We start from the raw sequence: 22,223 nt of genomic DNA, 5'->3' as shown, positions 1-22,223 counted from the left end.
GCAGCCTTGAACCTGAGTAGCTGAGTAGCTGGAACTACCGATATGCACCACCATGCCTGGCTAATTTTTATTTTTATTTATTTATTTATTTTTGAGACAAAGTCTCGCTCTGTTGCCCAGACTGGAGTGCAGTCTCGGCTCACTGCAGCCTCCGCCTCCCAGGTTCAAGCAATTCTCATGCCTCAGTCTCCCAAGTAGCTGGGATTACCGGTGTACCCCACCACACCCGGCTAATTTTTGTATTTTTTAGTAGAGACGGGGTTTCACCATGATGGCCAGGCTTGTCCCTAACTTCTGATCTCAAGTGATCTGCCCGCCTTGGCTTCCCAAAGTGCTGGGATTACAGGCATGAGCCACCGTGCCGGGCCACGGCTAATTTTTAAATTGTTTTGTGGAGACAGGGTCTCACTATGTTTTCCAGGCTGGTCTCGAACTCCTGGGCTCAAGCAATCCTCCTACCTCAGCCTCCCAAATTTTGGGGATTATAGGCATGAACCACCATACCTGGCCAGCTGTTTCAGTTTTATTTCATGACCACCCTCGTTACAAGTAAGGTTGAGCATCTTTTCATATATTGCAATTTATATTTCTTTTTCTTTGAACTACCTAATACTGCTCTTTGTCCATGTATATTTTGGGATGTTGGTCATTTTCTTATAGATCTGAGAGCTCTTTTTATACTACAGAACAGCATTTGCTTCTCATATGTGTTGAAAGTACCCTTCACAGTTCTATTACCTTCTGACTCTGGAGGTTTTGTCTCACACATATTTTTAATTTTTCTGGAGTCAGTTTTACTGTTCTTTTCCTTTATGTTTCTAGGTTTTCTATTTTCCTTTGTAACACCTTCTCTACTCTAAGATTATTTTTCATATTGCCTTCATTTTCTTCTATTGCCTTTACAGTTTCGTCTTCGACCTTTCTGGGATTTGTTGTGGGATAAGACATGAGATAGATATCTGGCTTTGTTTTTCTCTAAATACTAACCAGTTGTCCTAATACCACAAAGTGCACAATTTCTCATTTCCTCCATTTATATGAAATCCTACCTTTATCCCACACATATCACCATCTTCCAGGTCCCTATTTGGATGTCCTGACCTCCTAGATGGAGGTCATCTAGGAGTGGTTGGAAGAACAAATGAAATCATATTCATGAAAACACCATGGAGTCATCACAACTCGCTAATGTTGTAAGGTGGCATGTGATGGTTACTTGCACAAGCCCATCAGAAAGGACACCTCAGGGAGCGTCAGCTCCCCTCACCAATACCCCAACACTGGTGGCCAGGAGATGACTGTCTTTGGTGATTTAGATCTTGAGAGTAAAGTCAAATTGTGCCCAGCAGGGAGGCAGCGTAGTAAGGCATGAAATGAACACATGCCGGGTTTGTGTCCCAGCTCTGCCACCCATGGCTGGGACCTCAGTCAAGTCATCAAACCTCCCCAGTGAACAGGTCACACCTCTTGAAAATGACAGTGTGGGTCAGGACTACCTTTCCTTCAGGTAGTCCTCAGTAATTTATATAGTACTTTCACAGGATTGAGGTAACCTGCCCAAAGCCACAGGGCTATTTAGACATGAATCTTCTCTCAAATCAGCAGGTGCTTCCCATCACACCACACCACCCTTTCTCAGTCCTAAGGACTCTGTACCCTCCAAGACTGAGTCTAGCTGAGGCATCAGCCATCTAAGGAGGAATTCAAAACTCTGTGGCCTTGGGACTAAAAAGAAGAGTCTGATTTCTTTCGAAATGTCACCCTCCAAAAAAGGAGAAGGTGGAAACTAGGAGGGTCTGGCTTAGTCCCTTTGCAGAGTTTCAAAGCAGCCATTCCTTGGCTTATCAAGCAGCTTCTCAAGCAAGAGAGAAGGCTGCTGAGCAAACCCTGCTGGGAGGTTACAGAGGGCTTGGGGGCTGGGGAGTCAGCAGAGGGGTTCAAACCCAGCCTTCGTTGTTCCCTAGCAGCACCCGGACTCCCTGAAGTAAAACTGAGGGCTCTGGTGTCTGCTCTTGGTGGTGGTAGGTGGCTGCATCCTCATGGGACACAGAGCCTGGCACATGACTCCGCTCTGCTATTTCCCACTCTGAGAAGCAGTGACACTGCTGACAGCAGCAGACAGACCCTCTGCAGTAGGGAAATCCATCAGGTGACCTTGAGAAAGGATAGGACACATTGAGAGACATTCTACAAAATAACTGGTCTGTACTCTTCTAAAGTGTTGAAGTCACAAAACTCCAAGAATGACAGAAGAACTATTCCAGACAAAGGAGACCGAAGAGGCACAACAACGGAATGCAAAGCCTAACCCAGGATTTTCTTCTGCTATAAATGACATTATTGGGAAAGTTGATGAAATCTGCATAAAATCTGTGGGTTGGATAACAGTATCGAAATGGTGTTCATGTCCTGGTCTTCATAATTGTATTGGTTACACAAGAGAATGTCCTTGTTTTTAGGAAATACACACCAAAATATTTAATAATGTAATATCTGCAACTTACTCTCAAGAGTTCAAAAAATGTATATTTGTCTATCTATCTGTCTATATCATCTATCTGTCCATTGATCGAGAAGGATAAAGCAAATGCAGTAATAATTTAGGGAATCTGGATAAAGGATATATGGAAATTCTTCTTTTTATTCTTGCAATCTTTTTGTAAATCTGAAATTATGCCTAAATGAAAAGTTTGTGGGTTTTTTGTTTGTTTTTTAAAAAGGGATGAGACAGAAAGCAAGCAGCACCAGGCCACAAGTTAGGGTGAGAGGGCAATGGCCCCAGGCACCCGGCAGAGGCAAGAGAGCAGTTTAGGGCCAGCTGGCTGAAGGGGCATGTGGGGCTCCACGGAGATTTCACCCACTCACCTTTTGATGCATCCATCACCCCTTCAGATTCTCTCCTGCAATGCCAGGGAAGACTCTATCTCTGATGCCTGGTGCTTCCACACAGTCGGTCCTCAGGGGAGGAAACAGCCCTTTTTACGTGATCCTGGGCTAGATGTGGCCTTGCTATGGCTGCCAAGGGGCGGGGTTTGGGAAGGCGATGTTGATTAGAAATAATAAAATCCCGGAACCTTACATATCAGACCCAGGAAATCAGGAGCCAAGATGAGCTGATGTAAAAGGGACAGACAATGGACAATGGCACCTCCTTGTCTGTTATATGAGCCTAACAGTGGGTGACCAAAAGCCAGGACCCTATGACCTACACCACATGTGGCCTGACATTCTGGTTACTATCAAGCTGAAGTCTAGGAACGCAGGCTAATCTCTACTGACTTTAGGCCTTCCTTCTTCTTCTCTTTTCTTCAAGTTGAAAAAGTAAGAGATGCTTGTGAGTTTTTTGTTTTACATTTTGAATATATAATGCATCCACATGGTTCAAAATGGAAAAAAATGCCCCCTGTCCACCTTGTTGAATCCTACTACCAGTTTCTTTTAGATCTTTCCAGAGATGTTGTATGCACTGAGAAGCAAATAATGTACTATTATTATTATTTTGTTATTTAGTTTTTATTTCATAATCATAAACTTAACTCTGCAATCCAGCTAGGCATGGAAGGGAACAAGGAAAACATGGAACCCAAAGGGAACTGCAGCGAGAGCACAAAGATTCTAGGATACTGCGAGCAAATGGGGTGGAGGGTGCTCCCCTGAGCTACAGAAGGAACGGTCTGGTGGTTAAGATAAAACACAAGTCAAACTTATAAGAGCTGTCCACAGTCAGCAATGGTGATCTTCTGGCTGGTCTTGCCATTCCTGGACACAAAGCGCTCCACGGCCTCCACAATATTCATGCCTTCACCTTGCCAAAGACCACAAGCTTGCCATCCAACCACTCAGTCTTGGCAGTGCAGATTAAAAACTGGGAACCATTTGTATTGGGTCCAGCATTTGCCATGGACAACATGCCAGCACCTGTATGCTTTAGGATGAAGTTCTCATCATCAAATTTCTCCCCATAGATGGACTTGCCACCAGTGCCATTATGGCATATGAAGTCACCACCCTGACACATAAACCCTGGAATAATTCTGTGAAAGCAAGAACTCTTATAACCAAATCCTTTCTCTCCAGTGCTCAGAGCACAAAAGTTTTCTGCTGGCTTTGGAACCTTGTCTGCAAACAGCTTGAAGGAGACGCGGGTCTAAAGGCTTGCCGTCAATGGTGATGTTGAAGAACACGGTGGGGTTGACGATGGCTGATGTTACAGGGCTCCTGGCGGCAGTGGCATCTGCAAAGCAAATGATGTATTATTTTGTTTTATTTACACAATGAGAGCATATCACTGCATTGCCCAGGCTGGTCTGGAATGCCTAGGCTCAAGGGATCCGCCCCACCTTCACCTCCCAAAGTACTGGGATTACAGGTGTGAGCCACCACGCCTGGCAAGATGGAGCTGTTCCTATTGCACGTGGAGAGGTGGCCCAGTCTTTTCACAGCTGCACATATTCTGTTTGTGTGGATGGTCCCGAATTTATGTAACTCACCTCCCATCCGTAGGCATCTGGGTTGCTTCCAATATTTCCTTATTACAATAAGTTTTGCAAAGAATAAGGTTATACAGAGATCATTTTACCCTCACGTGAGTGTATCTATAGGAAGAATTGAATGCCTTGAAGTGGAAATGTTGGGCCAAAAAGCATAAGCTTTTGTAATTTTAATGGCTATCTGCTCTGCTCTCCACAGGGGCACTTGTGGTATTTTTCAATGATGTTATGTCTACTGAAAGGAGCCAGCCTGGCATAGTAGCAGAAATGCCAGAGGAAGAGAGGAGACTCCTGACATTGAAACCCCAACACCACAGTAACTTGCCGTGTGTCACTGGGAATGTTGTCTTCATTAGCTCCTTACCTGAAAAGTGAGGGGACTGAATAATGATGCCAACGGTCTCTTCCAGACCAAAAGCCCGGGGATGGGCAATTGCCTTTGCTGGCTTTAAGGCAAGCCAGAGAGCAATGACCCTGGTTACTTTGAATAACAATAATGAAGTCAGAGGTTTTTGCTGTTCTGCAGGCAAGCATCTCAGCACCGCATCCCTAAATATAATAGAACAAACCAAGCCCTGAAGTGCACATGGCATTTACGAAAAGTCTTGGCTGGGCTCTGTCTGCAGAGAAGCCCTAGGCCCTATGATTACAGGCTCAGGAGTGGGAGAAGGATGCTTGATTTTCTCTGTATTTCCTTTTACATCATCAGAATTTAGCACCATGTGCATGAATTACCTATTTAAGAATAAATTCACTACTTAAATGGAAAAAGCCTCTAAATAAAAGTCCTGGCCTAGGGGTGAGAGGGTCTGGGTTTTAGTTGCTTCACCTCTCTGAGCTTCTTTCATCATCTTTGACAAATGAGGGGCTTGTGCAAGATGAGCTTTCTCCAGTGCCTTCCAGGCCAGAGAATCCAGGGTACCAGAGTGAGTATAAAAGTGTCTAAAAGGAATAGACTTTGGGTCAGACAGAACTGGGCCTACATCCTGGGTCCTCTACAGATCCACTGTGTGACCTTGGGAAGTTACTTCTCTGTGCCTCTGTTTCTTCATCTGGGAGGTGGGAAATAATAACACCCACGCCACAGGTCAAGTGTCTGAAGCAGGATGCTGTGAAGAGGCAAAGGCATTCAAAATTCTCCGCAAGAAATGAGCTAAACCGCGGACCTTACAAAGGACCCCCCCATCCCAACAACCTCATTTCACAGATGGAAAAAGTGCAGCCTAGAGAGAGGCAGCCACCTGGGCATCAGGAGATGATCCCCGTGAGCCTCCCTTCCCTCTTCCTGCAACAGAACTTCCGGGCCTCAGCAGAGTTGGCCTTTATTTAGTTCCTTGTGCATGTGGCATTTTATCTGTCAGCTGGTCCCAAAGGATCATCTTTTCTCACGTTTCCTGTCTGGGGCCACAGCTGACACCATGGTCTAGTCACAGGCCACTGGGGCCATCAGCATCCCCCTCCCCCACCAGCTGCTGAACTGCAGCCACCGTATTGCACTAGCACCTGGTGGCCAACTCCAGGCATATTGGGATCAGAGGCAGCCCACTCAAGACCCTCTGCTCTCTGCTCTCCAAGAGGACCAGGCACAGGCCCCACCATGGGACAGGAGGCTCTGAATCTGCTGTCCCAGAAAAGTTGGCATGGTCTACACTTCACATTAATCCACAGATGATGGAGCTGGGGAGGAGGGAGAAAAGGAAAAATCAGGCAAGAAGAGCCTGAAAACCACCAGGTAAGGTGGGGAACAGAAGACACGTTTCAAGATGAAGTTCATAGAGGACCTTAGCCAGGAATGGAATCTTCTCATTTTGTGTCCCTAGCCCATAGCATGGCACAGAGTGCTCAGCAGATGAGGGAATGCATGAATAAATGAACAAATAAGCAAACAGGACAGGGTGCTCAGGTGGAAGTCTGGGAGCGGCCCCATGCCTGTGCCTGTGGGGCAGGTGCCTCCTGCAGAGGTCAGGGGAGGCTGTGTCCTCTGCTCCCAACGCATGCCGGGAGTCCCTTTTGGAAGGAAAGCCCAATACACATTGGTTTTGGGGATTCAAGCCTAATCCCTGACCCACCTCTGCATCCACCCCGCAATTCTGAGGATGAAAGAACAACTGAGGCCCTGTCGGACTCTAGGCACCACAGCGGCTGTTCATGGTGCTAAGCTCGGAGCTAAATCATAAAGATAGGCATCCTGATGCATCCCTGCCCCCTTTTTTTGTGTGGAGACAGGGAGGAGTTAGTAAATACGCATCCACAGATTTGTGGGAGCAAAATCTTTTCTTCTTATATCTGAAGCTATAAATTCATCTCTAATCTGACTCCTATTATATATGTAAACAACTTTATAGGAGAAAAATAAAAGAATCCAATAAACCCTGAAGTCACCTCTTTTTAAGCCACTCCTAGCGCTTGCCATTGAACACAAATGTGTTTACACTGCATGGAGCAAACCTGGCACTTCAGGCCATGCCTGGCAGGCTGCCTTGTGGACACTGTCTAGGATCCGCCTATTTCAAATGCTCACCCCTGTTCGTGGGCACGTGATATTCTACCATATTTGCCTAACCATTTCTCGACTATCAGGCAACTAACTGCTGCTAGCAGTAATGCAGCTAGGAACCCTGTTGCCTAAATTGTGTATTTTTTCCTTTTGAATTTTCCCCCTGGTGTAGCATTAGGTCTAACTGCATAGGGGACTGACTTTTAAACTCTGGTGAGGGGTTACCCTGTGAGGGACCATGCTGGTGACAGTCAGGACTCACTGCTGCAGGCCTCCGGGCAAGAAGAACTTTGGGGACCCTATTGAAGACCAGCAAGGGAACACGGAAGCAGTACAGACAAGACAGGCTCTCAGCCAGGCTATCTGGGGTCCCATCTCAGCTCAATCTATGACAAGTTGAGTGGATTTGGGGGAAATCTGAGCCCTCCAAGCCCCTGTTTCCCAAAGGAACTGGATGGCTCTGGAATTTGGAGTAATAATTCTCTGGCCAGTCCAGCCCTGGAGCCAATTCCACTGGAACCAACATGGTCTGTCTCACCTCCCACCCTAACCTATCTGATTCACCACACCTCCAGACTCTGGGCTGGGCCCTGCCATTCCTTACCCAGGCCCAAAGAGCCCAGAGCACACATCAGCTAGCAAAGACGATCTTGGGGTTTTCTTGCTAAACAACAGCAGTAAGATTTGTATGTCTAATGATTGTTAAATGTGATCATTCCCATTTATCAGTGAAGTGTTGTCTAAAAACATTTATGAAACCTTACAAAAATTCAAAGAAAAAACAGCAATGAAAACTTACATCTCCCTCATCAAGTTCAAGAAATAAAACTTATGGGTTATAACTGAAGCTCTCAGCCCCTTATATATCCCTTCCCAACCCCAACTTCCTTTCCTCCCTCCCCAAAGTAACCACCACTCTGAGTTTGGTATTTAAGTTCCCTTGCATATTTAAAAATACTTACTAAACATGTGGATATCTAAAATAATAAGTAGTATTGTTTTGAAGATTTTAAATTTTTTTGTAAAATTATCATACTTAACGCTCCCTTCTACTTTTTTTCACTCTACATTATGATTTTGAGATTTTTTCATGTAATTTTTCCATGTAATTCATGCTTGTCACCACTGTATAGTGTTCAATACACTGTATGCTATAACTTCTCTATTCTCCCATTGATATTAGATTGTTTTACATTTTTCTCAGTTATAAACACTGCTGCAACAAGCATGTGTGTTCATGTCTCCTTGTGCACAAGTGAGAGTTTCCAGGACTGGAATTGCTGGCTCAAACAGTAGGCACATCTTCTCTTTCGTCAGATGATAGTAAAATGTTTCCAGAGGGTTATACTAATTTATACTTCCAGCAGTAGCACATGGGAATTCACAGTGCTCCACAACATTGGCCTTGCTTGTTCAACTTTGTAACTTTTGCCAATCTTGTATGAAATGGCATCAATGGCATCTTACTGAGTTCCCCCTAGCTTTATTGAGGTATAATTTATATCCAATAAAATTCACCCGCTTTAAGTGTAGAATGTTAGTTTTATACAGTTGTGTAATGACCACTATGATCAAGATGTAGAAAAGAGCCATCATCCTAAAAAGTTCCTTCTTGCCCTGATTCCCAGCCCTAAGCAACCACTGATCTGCCTTCTGTCACTGAAGTTTTGACTTTTTTTCTTTTTAATTATATATAAATGGAACTATATGGTATATATTCTTTTTGGGTCTGGCTTCTTTCACTTAGCATAATTATTTTATGATTCTCCTTGTGATAGCATGTATCAATACTCTCTTCCTTTTTACTGAAGAGTAGTATTCCATAGATGAATATGGATGGCCATTTGGGTTGTATCAGTCAGCTCATGCCGCCATAACAAATACCACAGACTGCATGACTTAAACAACGGATATTTATTTTCTCACAGTTCTGCAGGCTGGGAAGTCCATGATCAATGTGCTGGCAAATTCAGGTTCTGATGAGGGCCCTTTTCCTGGCTTGCCTTCTCTCCTTCTTGCTATGTCCTCAAATGACCTCTCCTCTGTACATGTTATCATATCGTATCATAGTTATATCAGCAATTCCATTCCTAGGTATATACCCAATAGAATTGAAAACATGTTCACACAAAAACGTGTACACAATTGTTCAAAGCAGCATTATTCTAATAGCTAGAAAAGGGAAACAAGCCAAATGTCTATCAAAAGATGAATGTATAAACATAATGTGGTAGATCCACACAATGGAGTATTATTCAGTCATAAAAAGGAATGAATAACTGATTCATGCTACAACATGAATGAGCCTTGAAAACACTATGCTAAGTGAAAAAAGACCCAAAAGGCCATATATTGATGTTGTATAATCCATTTATATGAAATGTCCAGAACAGGCAAATCTATAGACAGAAAGTGGATCCTTGATTGCCATGGGCCTGGGGGAGGATGGAATACAAAATGACTGCTAATGGGTATGAGAATTTCTTTTGGAGTGATAAAAATGTTCTGGAATTAGCTAGCAGTAATGGTCGAAAACTTTGTGAATCTACTAAAATGCTACTGAATTGCACACTTTTAAAAAGAGTAAGTTAAAAAATAAAATTAAACAAAAGAAATGACCTATCAGGCCTTTGAACCTGGATGTCAAATTGCCAGCTCCAAGCAAACAAAGTTCAATCCATCATCCAAGATGCACACCAAAAAGACAAATATTGATATAGTATTGATATAGTTTATTCTTATCAAGAGAATAAACCTCTGAAATGAGGAAAATAAATATAGTGAATGTTTCCTCAACTTTTTAGATGACTATAGAGTTGTATCTTCCTGCTTTTAGAAGAATGACTGATCTTCCTTTTAGAAAAAATCTTACATCTTGTACAAATATACATCTTCTACAAATACATCTTGTACGTCTTGTACAAATACAGGCATATTTGTTGAATTGAGTGATAGGGTTCCACGTCAACACCAACCATCTCTATGCATTAAGCAAGTGTCTGGATGGGAGGCCAGGTCCTCTCAGGACAATGCTTGCTCCAAGATGGACTTCTTTCTGCCCTTTTCACTAACTGCCCAGGGAGGCCGACCACCAGCTGTCAGCAGCCTTCAGGTCTGGCCTTGGCTGGGTGTCTGACCCACATGGTGAACACACCCTGGAAAACCCTGAATATCCTTCAGCTTCTTCACTGGTAGAATGGTGGGGTCAGACTAGATCACGGAGATCAACACTAGGGCCCCTAAGAAAAGGTAGGTGGCTGGTGACCAAAGGGTTCTGAGGTTTGGGCATGCTGAGTCACAGTATGGAACAGGCCCCTTACTGCAGGGCCTCTCTGGGTTTTCAGGTGTTGGTGTGGGAAACAGGACAGATGTAGGGACTGAGCTGAGCCCAGTCAGATTGGGCTGACATTGTGGTTCTGGCACTCCTCAGCTGTGTGATGTCAGGCAAATTATTCCACTTCCCCAAGCCTTAGTTTCCTCACCTCTAATACAGGAACAAGAGTAACTCCCTCACGGGTTGGCTGGGAGGCAATGTGTCAAAGTGGAGCTAAATGATTAACATTCTGTGAATTACAGCTTTGCCCTGGCCCCCATGGGAGCTCAAGGGTTTTGAAGAGCAGTTTGCCAGCGAAAGGTGAAGGTAAAGGGAACCCAAGGCAAGGGAAAGAGCAAGTACAAAACATGTTGGCAGGACTGGACATGGTGGATTTGAGAATGGCTGACCTGCAGATGTCTGGGGGGACTCAGCATGGTGGGGCTAGCATGAGGGAGATGGGTACTAAGGAGTCATTGAGGAAGAGAACTCTTGTTGGAGTAGTGGGCTAGGGCCAGATCCCCATCAGAAAGAGCCGTGGAATGGTTTTAGTAAGCTCATTCTGTCAATTGTGCTGACCACAGTAAGGGAGGAGAGCAATGAAGGTGCTACATGGGCGAGGAGGAGGGTCTGGACAAGACCCTTCGCTCTCCTAGCCTCCTGGCTACCAGGTCCCTCTCAACTGCAGGAAACGTATGAAGGAGACTTGGGGCCAGAGATCAGACTCAGGAGAGCTGAGAGGGCCCTCGGACACCCCAGGGGAGAAGTGAGGCAGGTAAGTGCCGGGCTTGAAGCTTTGTGCTGGGAAAGTGTGCAGGCAGCACACAGCCCACTTTGAACTAGGAATTACATTCACATGGTCTAAGATACAAAAAGAACAAGGGGGTCAGGTGCAGTGGCTCACGCCTGTAATCCCAGCACTTTGGGAGGCTGAGGCGGGCAGATCACGAGGTCAGGAGATCGAGACCATCCTGGATAACATGGTGAAACCCCGTCTCTACTAAAAATAAAAAAAATTAGCTGGGCATGGTGGCGGGTGCCTGTAGTCCCAGCTACTCGGGAAGCTGAGGCAGGAGAATGGCATGAACCCGGGAGGCAGAGCTTGCCGTGAGCCGAGATTGTGCCACTGCACTCCAGCCTGGGTGACAGAGCGAGACTGTCTCAAAAAAAAAAAAAACCCAAAAAAACAAAAAAACAAAAAACAAAACAAAACAAAACAAAAAAAAAAAAAAGGGGGAATCTGAGAAAGAAAAGCAAATGACAGAAGAGCCCTAAAGGTAAATGCTAGAGGAACAGAGTGGCAGGGAATGGAGGGACCTCTGAACCACTTTCTTTCCCAAGTAAAACAAGGTCTCCAAAGGGAGGTCAAACTTTTCTCCTTGAGAGCACCAGGAGAATGAACAGACTCTGTGCAGTTCAAAGAGCCTTAGCCTGTGTGGCCTCAGGAAGTAACCACAAGATCAAGCTCTAGCAGGTGTCAGAGCAACTGAAGCCACAAGGCTTCTGTACCTGCCTCACTCTCCTGCCTCCTCCACATCGGGATTTCAGCTCACTCTGGCTCCCTCTTACTCCAAAGGGAAGGAAAGAATTAAGATACCGTACCTGGTAGTTTTAACTTACAAAAAAAGTATTTATTAATCCAGTTTTCCTCTTCTTGCCATAATACATAAGCATGACACAGATGGCCTGATACATCAGCATGGAACTGTCAGAAAGCCCCACCAGTCACTGCTTCTAGAGTTACATGACTAGCTTTTGTTTGGCAACAGGACAATAATTACAGCGTGGTTTCAAGTACCATACACAAAGCAGACCAACCCCAGGATCTCCAGCATCTGCGAAGGCTCACTGGGGTGGGCCTGGGAGCAAGAATCCAAAGCACTGTACAGATGATCAAAACACTTCCGGTAGAACACTGCTGCAGCTGCACCTCTCCTTACAGAGCCAGAGCCTGCTCTGTCAGAGGCCTGCTTCCCTTGGCTGATGGTCAGAAGGCTGCACAACTGGATCGCCCTAGGACACAGTCCCACATGACATCCCAAGGCTGGGCCACCATCGTGATCTTTCCAGCTGGTCCGTCCAGCCAAGTGGTGCTACTGCTGCTTGTGTGGAAGGGGCTTCCAGGTGGGTGGGAGCTTCCTGTGGATTAGGGTGAGTCCGCAGAGAATAAGGAACACTCCTCCCCACCACAAGACCTCCTGGCACTCTCCATACAGCACATAGCCCAGGAAGGCCTGCGAGACAAAGATAGCTGTGAGGGACTCAACTTCAGCAGGTGGGCACAACCTCACTCTCCTGGGACTGACTTCCTTCTAAGGGTGCCAGGAGGAAAGGTCTGGAGCCAGAAGCCTTGGGCTTGAAACCTAGCTGTCACCTTCATCAAGTCACTCTATTCAATCTCCCCTGCACGAGTGGAGAGGCTACCTCCCTCACTGCACTGGACCTCAGCAAACTACACAAGAAAGACCCAGCAGAGGCCAGCAGGTAGACACAGCAGGTACATGGTATTTGTTTCTCCCTCAACTCAAGATTGACTAGGCTCAGCTCCATCTTGTCAACCTCAGACTACACAGGGCAGAAAAGTCTCTGGAAATCCCAACCCTCTAAATGTCATGGAGCCTTGAGTGCACAGAACCCTAGGAAACAGCTAGGATGCACAGTGACTCAGAATGAGGGCTCCACCCTGGAGGCACAGCAAGCAAGTAGGCTTTTTACTGTCAGGCTTCACTCATATCTAACTTAAGAATTCTTCCATGATTAGAATTACATTTGCTCCATGAATAGAGCACTCATCCAGGGGTCAAGCCACAGCCCAACCTCTGCTTCAGTTCCTGTCCTTTCTCCTGTCTGGGAAAGGAGGGGTTATCCAAAGACAACTCACCCAGAACCCAGATTTAGGACAACAGCACCACACCCTCAGGCTACTCACCGAGCTGAGGATATTTGAAAAAGTCACTGTGACAGATGCAACGGCTGAAGACATGGAGAAACTGAGGCCCCGGCTAAAGAAGGTCCACATCAGAGAATTGGTGCTCGCCATCACAATAATGCCTAAGACGCATAAACCCATGCTCACCTGCAGGAGAAAGTGTCACTGCAGCCACGTCCACCCTGGGCAGCAACCTGCAGACCCCCTCAAAGCACACCCAGGACTGTGGTTGCTGGCACCCAGGCTCCTACTGAGCTCCCACTACAGCTCAGAGGGCCTCAGAGCTTTCCTGCACAGGGCTTCACTTAACCCTCAGTGGGCAGCAGACCCATCTTACAAATAAAGCAAATTCAGAGAAGATACTCATTTGGCCACCTTGCTGGCCATATGATCTTGGGAAGAAGCAAAATGCTAATCCAAAGCCAGTATTTTCTACTGAACACCAGCCCCTTATTGGTCCCACAATGACCAGTGCTTGAAGATCAGTCCCAGAGGGCCAAGTAGTTCTTACTCCGTAGGTAGTATAAGTCTGGGGTAGAGTTCTTACTTCTTGAGATCAGGCAAAGCATGAATTAGCAATGTCTGCTCTGTATTCCCACCCCCAAATCCTATACAAGTTACAGCCCACTAAGGCTGACCCCCTCTGGGCATTATTGAGCTTTTACTCTGTTAGGTCCTGGGCTGTGTTTAAGCATTCTCATTTATTCCTTAACTTCATTTTACAGATAAAGAGCCAGGGGCATTAAGTAACCTTCCTAAAGTGCTACAGCGGTGAGAGCCACCAGGCTTCACAAGCAGGCAGTGTACCTCCATGCTCTTAACTAGGGCACAGCCTTGCCTGAGGGAAACACCACCTCAGACTATTTAGTGATCCCAGACATCCCTTGGAGAACTTGCAGATATTTTCTTTTTTTTTTTTAAAAAGGAGAAAGTCTCAAGAGAAGAGAAGATCTTTAGAAGCCTCCTACACAAAGGATATGCAGCCCCCCTTGCTTGGTGGTGAGTTAGAAACCTGCCTGGAGACAAGGCGGGGGGGTGGGGGGAAGGGGCGGAATCTAAATATCATACTTATTACTTGTAATGGTTTCTCAGCAGCTGAACACATACTGTCTTGAGAAAAAGGTGCTTTCTTATAACTTACACCAGGGTGTTCAATCTTTTGGCTTCCCTGGGCCACACTGGAAGAACTGTCTTGGGTCACACATATAATACACTAACACTAATGATATATGATGAGCTAAAAAAAAATAACAAATCGCAAAAAAATTCATGTTTTAAATTTGCAAATTTGCGTTGGGCCGCGAGTTGGACAACCTTGTCTTACACAAAGCAGCATATGGGCCAGTGGCAACCTGCTTAAAGGGCTATGAAGGTCTGGTTCCTGACAACAAACTTCACGGCCCATACAAAGTTATTCATTTTACTTTCGACCACTTACCCCATGAACTACACCCAATGGGATACTAACCTCAAGCATGGCAGCTACTACTGGATTAGCCCTAAATAGGCTTAACCCTAAATAATCAGTGACCACTGTCCAGGTCAGAGGCTAACCCTGGGCTGCAGACGCAATGAAACCCCTATAGCAAGCAGAGGCTGGTCTACGACGTGGGAGGGAGAGGCAGAGATACACCTTAGCAGAAGCCAGGAGGCAAGTTTAGGAGTTCTCAGCGTCAGGAAAACATCCAGAACGTCTCTGTCAGTATCCCCTTATGCCTACAGTATCCCAAACTCCCAATTTTCCTGGTAGTGGGGCAGACTGGTTATCTGGTCACAACACCCGTTAATTACGGAGTAAAGGGATGGGCAAGAGGCTTCTCACCTTAAGAGTCACGTGGAGAGAAATGCTCAGGCACAAGGGACTTAAAATGAGAGGTAGAGGGTGGATGTAGGAGGTGTAGTTCTTCCCCGAGAGCGAACTAGCCCAACCGGAGAAAAGGTTTTAGGTCCCTGGTAAGGGAGGAGGCCTCAGTCCCCGACGTCTCTTACCGCCTACACTGGACGAGGGTTTGGCGTGATTAGAGGCGAAACACTCTCTGCCACCCCAGCTGACCGCAGCGCCGCCCGCGGCCCGGGGCCCCGGCCGGACAGACCGGCGAGGGTGCGGCGGCGCCCTGCGCCCACCCCCGCCCCACCCCAGGAACCCCGCGGGCCCCGCAGCGCCCCTCCTCCGCCCAGCGGCGTCCCGCCCGCCCGCCCGCAGCAGCAGCAGCAGCGCCCCGGGCTCGACCTCGCTGCCGAAGGCCAGCTTGGCGGAGGCGGCGGCCAGGGCCCCGAACGCGCCGGCGCACAGGCAGTTGAATACGCCCCAAAAGCGGCGCCGCATCGCACCCGCCTGGAGGTGCGGAGGGAATTCCGCGGGGGTGTCAGGGTACGCGGTCGCGGACACGGCGCCGCCCGGAGGCCCCGGCCTCTCGGCCATGTTGCCCGCTGACACCGTGCCTGGCACCCGCCGCCCGCAGGGCAGAGCACGCGCCGCGATTGGATGGCAGCCTCACGTGACGCGACGCTCCTGTGACGCCATGCTCCGGCAGGCCCCTTGGGAATCGCTCCCCGGCGCCTCGGAGGGGGCGGGCCAGGTGGCAGAGACCCTGGGCTGTGGCGGCCTCCGGCCTAACCTGTAGTAGGTTTGTGCTCTGGGGAGGACGTCGGGACCCGAGGCCTGAGGCCAAGCCGGGTACTGTGGACGCTGTGGTAGAAGGTAAACTTCTCGCGGCTTAGCCGTCTCCATCCCGGCCACCCGGCTCCCGGTGAAACTTATTAAAGATGCCTAACGGGCCCCGCGCCGGCCCACCGAGTCCATCCACGTCGACCAGGCTTCTCCGCTCCACCCTCCAGCCTGAGGACCGCCGGACCAAGAGATGCCTCGGCAGAGGGCGCTGGGGACCTCCAGACCCAGAAAGACGCCAGAGCCCCATATGGGGACAAGCGCATCACAGAAAACCGAAAAAATGAGGATCTGCGATGAGAGGAAGACAATGATCCATAATCAAGCCACGCAGAATCAACATGACTTCTAATCTCCTGTTATACTTAACGTATATTTAGAATGTTTCCGGCTGGGCGTGGTGGCTCATGCCTGTAATCCCAGCACTTTGGGAGGCGGAGGCGGGTGGATCACCTGAGGTCGGGAGTTCGAGACTAGCCTGACCAACACAGAGAAACCCCGTCTCTACTAAAAATACAAAATTAGCCGGGCGTGGTGGTGCATGCCTGTAATCCCAGCTACTCGGGAGGCTGAGGCAGGAGAAGCGCTTGAACCCGGGAGGTGAAGGTTGTGGTGAGCTGAGATCATGCCATTGCACTCCAGCCTGGGCAACAAGAGTGAACTCCGTCTCAAAAAATAAAAAAAAAAAAAAATGTTCCCATTTAAAAAGTACATGTCCTTGAAAATAAAGTGTTGAAATGTATAAAGTGCTATTTCCACTCTCCAGGAAAATCAGTGTTAATAGAGCATTTTTCTATATGTCTATTTAGTTATATATAGTTAAAATGTTTAAAAAGTATAGAATATGTATATGCATTTTTTAAACAAAAATGATTTCACAGTTGAACATACTGTTTAGCAGCATTCTTTTTGTATCTTCTGTTTAGCAAGTTTTTATGGAAGTCCTTCCACACCATGCTGCTTCTCTCACAGGGTGGTTTTGTGGCTCAAATAAAAGCACGGATAAGGCCGGGCACGGTGGCTCACGCCTGTAAGCCCAGCACTTTGGGAGGCCAAAGGTGGGTGGATTACGAGGTCAGGAGTTCAAGACCAGATTGGTCAAGATGGTGAAACTCCATCTCTACTAAAAATACAAAAAAAATTAGCTGGGTGTGGTGGCGGGCACCTGTATCCCCAGCTACTCGGGAAGCTGAGGCAGAGAATTGTTTGAACCCAGGAGGCAGAGGTTGCAGTGAGCCGAAATTGCACCACTGCCCTCCAGCCTGGGTGACAGAGTAAGGCTCTGTCTCAAAAAAAAAAAACACGGATAATTTCAGTAACGCCAATATGGTACAAACTGTCCCATTTTGCAGATGAGGAAATTGAGGCTCAGAGGTCTCACTGCACCACTCCATTGAGTAAAGAGCTGCTCAAAGATGATACCCTCTGAAAGCTCTTATCAGGAAATCAAGAGGTGTTGCATTGATCAACTCTGCATGCTTTAAAGAATGTAAAGCAAATTTTCTTAGAACAAACGATGCCTCTACTAGCACTAAAGGTTAAGCATCTCAGAACCACCTCCTCTGTAAAGCCATCTCTGCTACTCCCCTACCTTTGTACCAGTCCTGTGGTTGTTCCTCTGGCTGTCTGTTTCTCTGCTAGCCTGCAAGCTCCTTGAGGGCAGGGACTACATCGTTGTTAATCTCCAGGTCCCCAGCCCTGGTGATGATGGCTGAAGTGATGCCATCCTCAGACACTGCTGGGAAGTGATTTCTGCCTCTAAGCAACTCCTGTGTACACACATCACCTAGGGATCTTGCTAAGATGAAGATTCTCATTAGGTCTACAGCTAGACTGAATTTTGTTTGTTTTTAGAGGGAGACAGAGTCTCTCTGTCACCCAGGCTAGAGTGCAATGGTGTAATCATGGCTCACTTCAGCCTTGAGCTCCCAGGCTGAAGCCATCCTCTCAGCCCAGCCTCCTGAGTAACTAAGACTACAGGCAGGTACCATCAAGCCCAGATTATATATATATGTATTTTTTGAGACAGGGTCCTGCTCTGTCTGCCAGGCTGGAGTACAGTGGTGGATCATAGCTCACTGCAGCCTCAACCTGCTGGGCTCAAGCGATTCTCCCACTTCAGCTTCCTGAGTAGCAGGGACTATGGGTGCATCATGCCTGGCTGATTTTTGTATTTTTTGTATAGACAGGATTTTGACATGTGGCCCAGGCTGGTCTTGAACTCCTGAGCTCAAGTGATCCACCCACCTTGGCCTCCCAAAGTGCTGGGATTACGGACATGAGCCACCGCACCCAGCCGCCAGCTCCAAAAATTAGATTCCAGCCCTCAAAACCCACAACAGGACCTAATTAACCTCGCCTTCAAGGTGTACAATAATAGAGTAGAGGCAGCCAAGTAGCAATGTTTTTCTGAGTTGCAATTAGTTGCCTCCACTGTGAGAGAAACCCCAGCCACATCTCCAGCACACAAGAACTTCAAAACGTCTGAACCGCAGTGGCCAGGCTTTCCTCCAGGACCGCCTCCCACAGGAGCTTGCTTAAAGTGCCATAAATCTGGCCACTGGGCCAAGAAATGCCCACAGCCCCGGGATTCCTCCTAGGCCGTGTCCCAACTGTGCGGGACACCACTGGAAATCAGACTGTCCAGAGCCCCTGGAACTCTGGCCCGGGGCTCTCTGACTCCTTCCCATATCTTCTCAGCTTAGCAGCTGAAGACTGATGCTGCCCGATCGCCTTGGAGGCCCCCTGGACCGTCACGGACACCGAGCTTCGGGTAACTTTTACAGTGGAGGATAAGTCCATCCCCTTCTTAATCAATACAGAGGCTACCAACTCCACATTACCTTCTTTTCAAGGGCCTGTTTCCCTTGCCTCCATAACTGTTGTGGGTATTGACGGCTAGGCTTCTAAACCTCTTAAAACTCCCCAACTCTGGTGCCAACTTGGACAACGTTCTTTAATGCACTCCTTTTTAGTTATCCCCACTTGCCCAGTTCCCTTATTAGGCTGAAATATTTAACCAAATTATCTGCTTCCCTGATTATTCCTGGACTACAGCCACATCTCATTGCCACCCTTCTTCCCAACCCAAAGCCTCCTTTGTGTCTTCCTCTCGTATCCCCCCAACCTTAACCCACAAGTATGGGACACCTCCACTCCCTCCCTGGCAACCCATCACACGCACATTACTATCCCATTAAAACCTAATCACCCTTACCCTGGTCAATGCCAGTATCCCATCCCACAACAGGCTTTAAGGGGATTAAAGCCTGTTATCACTCGCCTGCTACAGCATGGGCTTCTAAAACCTATAAACTCTCCTTACAATTCTCCCATTTTACCTATTCAAAAACCGGACAAGTCTTACAGGTTAGTTCAGGATCTGTGCCTTATCAACCAAATTATTTTGCCTATCCATCCTGTGGTGCCCAACCTGTACACTCTTTAGTCCTCAATACCTTCCTCCACAACTCACTATTCCGTTCTTGATCTTAGAGATGCTTTTTTCACTATTCCCCTGTACCCCTCGTCCCAGCCTCTACTTTGCTTTTACCTGGACTGACCCTGACACCCATCAGTCCCAGCAGCTTACCTGGGCTGTACTGCCGCAAGGCTTCAGGGACAGCACTCATTACTTCAGCCAAGCTCTTTCTCATGATTTACTTTCTTTCCACCCTTCTGCTTCTCACCTTATTCAATATATTGATGACCTTCTACTTTGTAGCCCCTCCTTTGAATCTTCTCAACAAGACACCCTCCTGCTCCTTCAACATTTATTCTCGAAGGGATATTGGGTATCCCCCTCCAAAGCTCAATTTCTTCTCCATCCGTTACCTACCTCGGCATAATTCTTCATAAAAACATACGTGCTCTCCCTGCCGATCGTGTCTGACTGATCTCTCAAACCCCAACCCCTTCTACAAAACAACAACTCCTTTCCTTCCTGGACATGGTTGGATACTTTCGACTTTGGATACCTGGTTTTGCCATCCTAACAAAACCGTTAAATAAACTCACAAAAGGAAATCTAGCCAACCCCATAGATCCTAAATCCTTTCCCCACTCCTCTTTCCGTTCCTTGAAGACAGCTTTAGAGACTGCTCCTCCACTAGCTCTCCGTGACTCATCCCAACCCTTTTCATTACACACAGCCAAAGTGCAGGGCTGTGCAGTCGGAATTCTTACACAAGGACCAGGACCACGCCCCATAGCCTTTTTGTCCAAACAACTTGACCTTACTGTTTTAGGCTGGCCATTATGTCTCCATGCAGCGGCTGCTGCCGCCCTAATACTTTTAGAGGCCCTAAAAATCACAAACTATGCTCAACTCACTTTCTACAGTTCTCATAATTTCCAAAATCTATTTTCTTCCTCCCACTTGATGCATATACTTTCTGCTCCCCGGCTCCTTCAGCTATACTCACTCTTTGTTGAGTCTCCCACAGTTACCATTTTTCTGGCCCAGACTTCAGTCTGGCCTCCCACATTATTCTGGATACCAAACTAGACCCCCATGACTGCATCTCTCTGATCCACCTGACATTCACTCCATTTCCCTATATTTCCTTCTTTCCTGTTCCTCATCCTGATCACACTTGGTTTACTGATGGCAGTTCCACCAGGCCTAATTGCCACTCACCAGCAAAGCAGGCTATGCTATAGTATCTTCCACATCTATCATTGAGGCTACCGCTCTGCCCTCCTCCACTACCTCTCAGCAAGCCGAACTCACTGCCTTAACTCAGGCCCTCACTCTTGCAAAAGGACTACCTGTCAGTATTTATACTGACTCTAAATATGCCTTCCATATCCTGCACCACCATGCTGTTATATGGGCAGAAAGAGGTTTCCTCACTACGCAAGGGTCCTCCATCATTAATGCCTCCTTAATAAAAACTCTTCTCAAGGCCGCTTTACTTCCAAAGGAAGCTGGAGTCATACACTGCAAGGGCCACCAAAAGGCGTCAGATCCTATCGCTCAGGGCAACGCTTATGCTGATAAGGTAGCTAAAGAAGCACCTAGCATTCCAACTTCTGTCCCTCATGGCCAGTTTTTCTCCATCTCATCAGTCACTCCCACCTACTCTCCCACTGAAACTTCCACCTATCAGTCTCTCCCCACACAAGGCAAATGGTTCTTGGACCAAGAAAAATATCTCCTTCTAGCCTCACAGGCCCATTCTATTCTATCGTCATTTCATAACCTCTTCCATGTAGGTTACAAGCCGCTAACCCGCATTTTAGAACCTCTCAGTTCCTTTCCATCGTGGAAATCTGTCCTCAAAGAAATCACTTCTCAGTGTTCCATCTGCTATTCTGCTACTCCGCAGGGATTGTTCAGGCCCCCTCCCTTCCCTACATATCAAGTTTGGGGATTTGCCCCTGCCCAGGACTGGCAAATTGACTTTACTCACATGCCCCGAGTCAGGAAACTAAAATACCTCTTGGTCTGGGTAGACACTTTCACTGGATGGGTAGACACCTTTCCCACAGGGTCTGAGAAGGCCATCTCAGTCATTTCTTCCCTTTTGTCAGACATAATTCCTGGGTTTGGGCTTCCCACCTCTATACAGTCCGATAACGGACCGGCCTTTATTAGTCAAATCACCCAAGCAGTTTCTCAGGCTCTTGGTATTCAGTGAAACCTTCATACCCCTTACCGTCCTCAATCTTCAGGAAAGGTAGAACGGACTAATGGTCTTTTAAAAACACACCTCACCAAGCTCAACCTCAACTTAAAAAAAAAGAACTCTCAAAACCAGAGCCCAAAAACTCACCAACCAAACAATCAATTACACTGAATCCCCTTGGACACTCTCTAATTGGATGTCCTGGGTCCTCCCAATTCTTAGTCCTTTAATATCTGTTTTTCTCCTTCTCTTATTTGGACCTTGTGTCTTTAGTTTCTCAATTCATACAAAACCACATCCAGGCCATCACCAATAATTCTATACGACAAATCCTCCTTCTAACAACCCCACAATATCACCCCTTACCCCAAAATCTTTCTTCAGTTGAATCTCTCCCACTGTAGGTTCCCACGCCGCCCCTAATCCCACTTGAAGCAGCCCTGAGAAACATCGCCCATTATCTCTCTATACCACCCCCAAAATTTTTCACCACTCCAACACTTCATCACTATTTTGTTTTGCTTTTCTTATTAATATAAGAAGACAGGAACGTCAGGCCTCTGAGCCCAAGCTAAGCCATCATATTTCCTGTGACCTGCACATATACATCCAGATGGCCTGAGCAACTGAAGAGCCACAAAAGAAGTGAAAATAGCCTTAATTGATGACATTCCACCATTGTGATTTGTTTCTGCC

At 47.0% G+C, this 22,223-nt stretch overlaps 2 protein-coding genes across 3 annotated transcripts in view; both read right to left on the bottom strand.

The window, feature by feature from the left end:
* Window positions 1–3,494: 3,494 nt before the first annotated feature.
* TMEM42 (transmembrane protein 42) lies at window positions 3,495–15,721 on the bottom strand. The gene is given in 4 exon segments (XM_019023933.4): window positions 3,495–3,799; window positions 3,802–4,144; window positions 4,146–4,234; window positions 15,561–15,721. Coding segments are annotated over 4 exon segments (618 nt in total). The 5' UTR covers window positions 15,652–15,721; the 3' UTR covers window positions 3,495–3,704.
* KIF15 (kinesin family member 15) overlaps window positions 4,101–22,223 on the bottom strand; it is a 110,753-nt gene continuing 92,630 nt past the window's right edge. The window contains exon 36 of one of the 2 annotated variants that reach the window (XR_008678647.2): window positions 4,101–4,234. The gene's annotated coding sequence lies outside the window, so the exon portion shown is untranslated. The other variant, XR_008678646.2, reaches the window with a different exon arrangement.

Source organism: Gorilla gorilla, chromosome 2, assembly GCF_029281585.2.
Source record: "Gorilla gorilla gorilla isolate KB3781 chromosome 2, NHGRI_mGorGor1-v2.1_pri, whole genome shotgun sequence".
NCBI lineage: Eukaryota > Metazoa > Chordata > Mammalia > Primates > Hominidae > Gorilla > Gorilla gorilla.
Note: the sequence above shows the minus strand (reverse complement) of the source record. Positions and strands in the feature narration are given on the sequence as shown.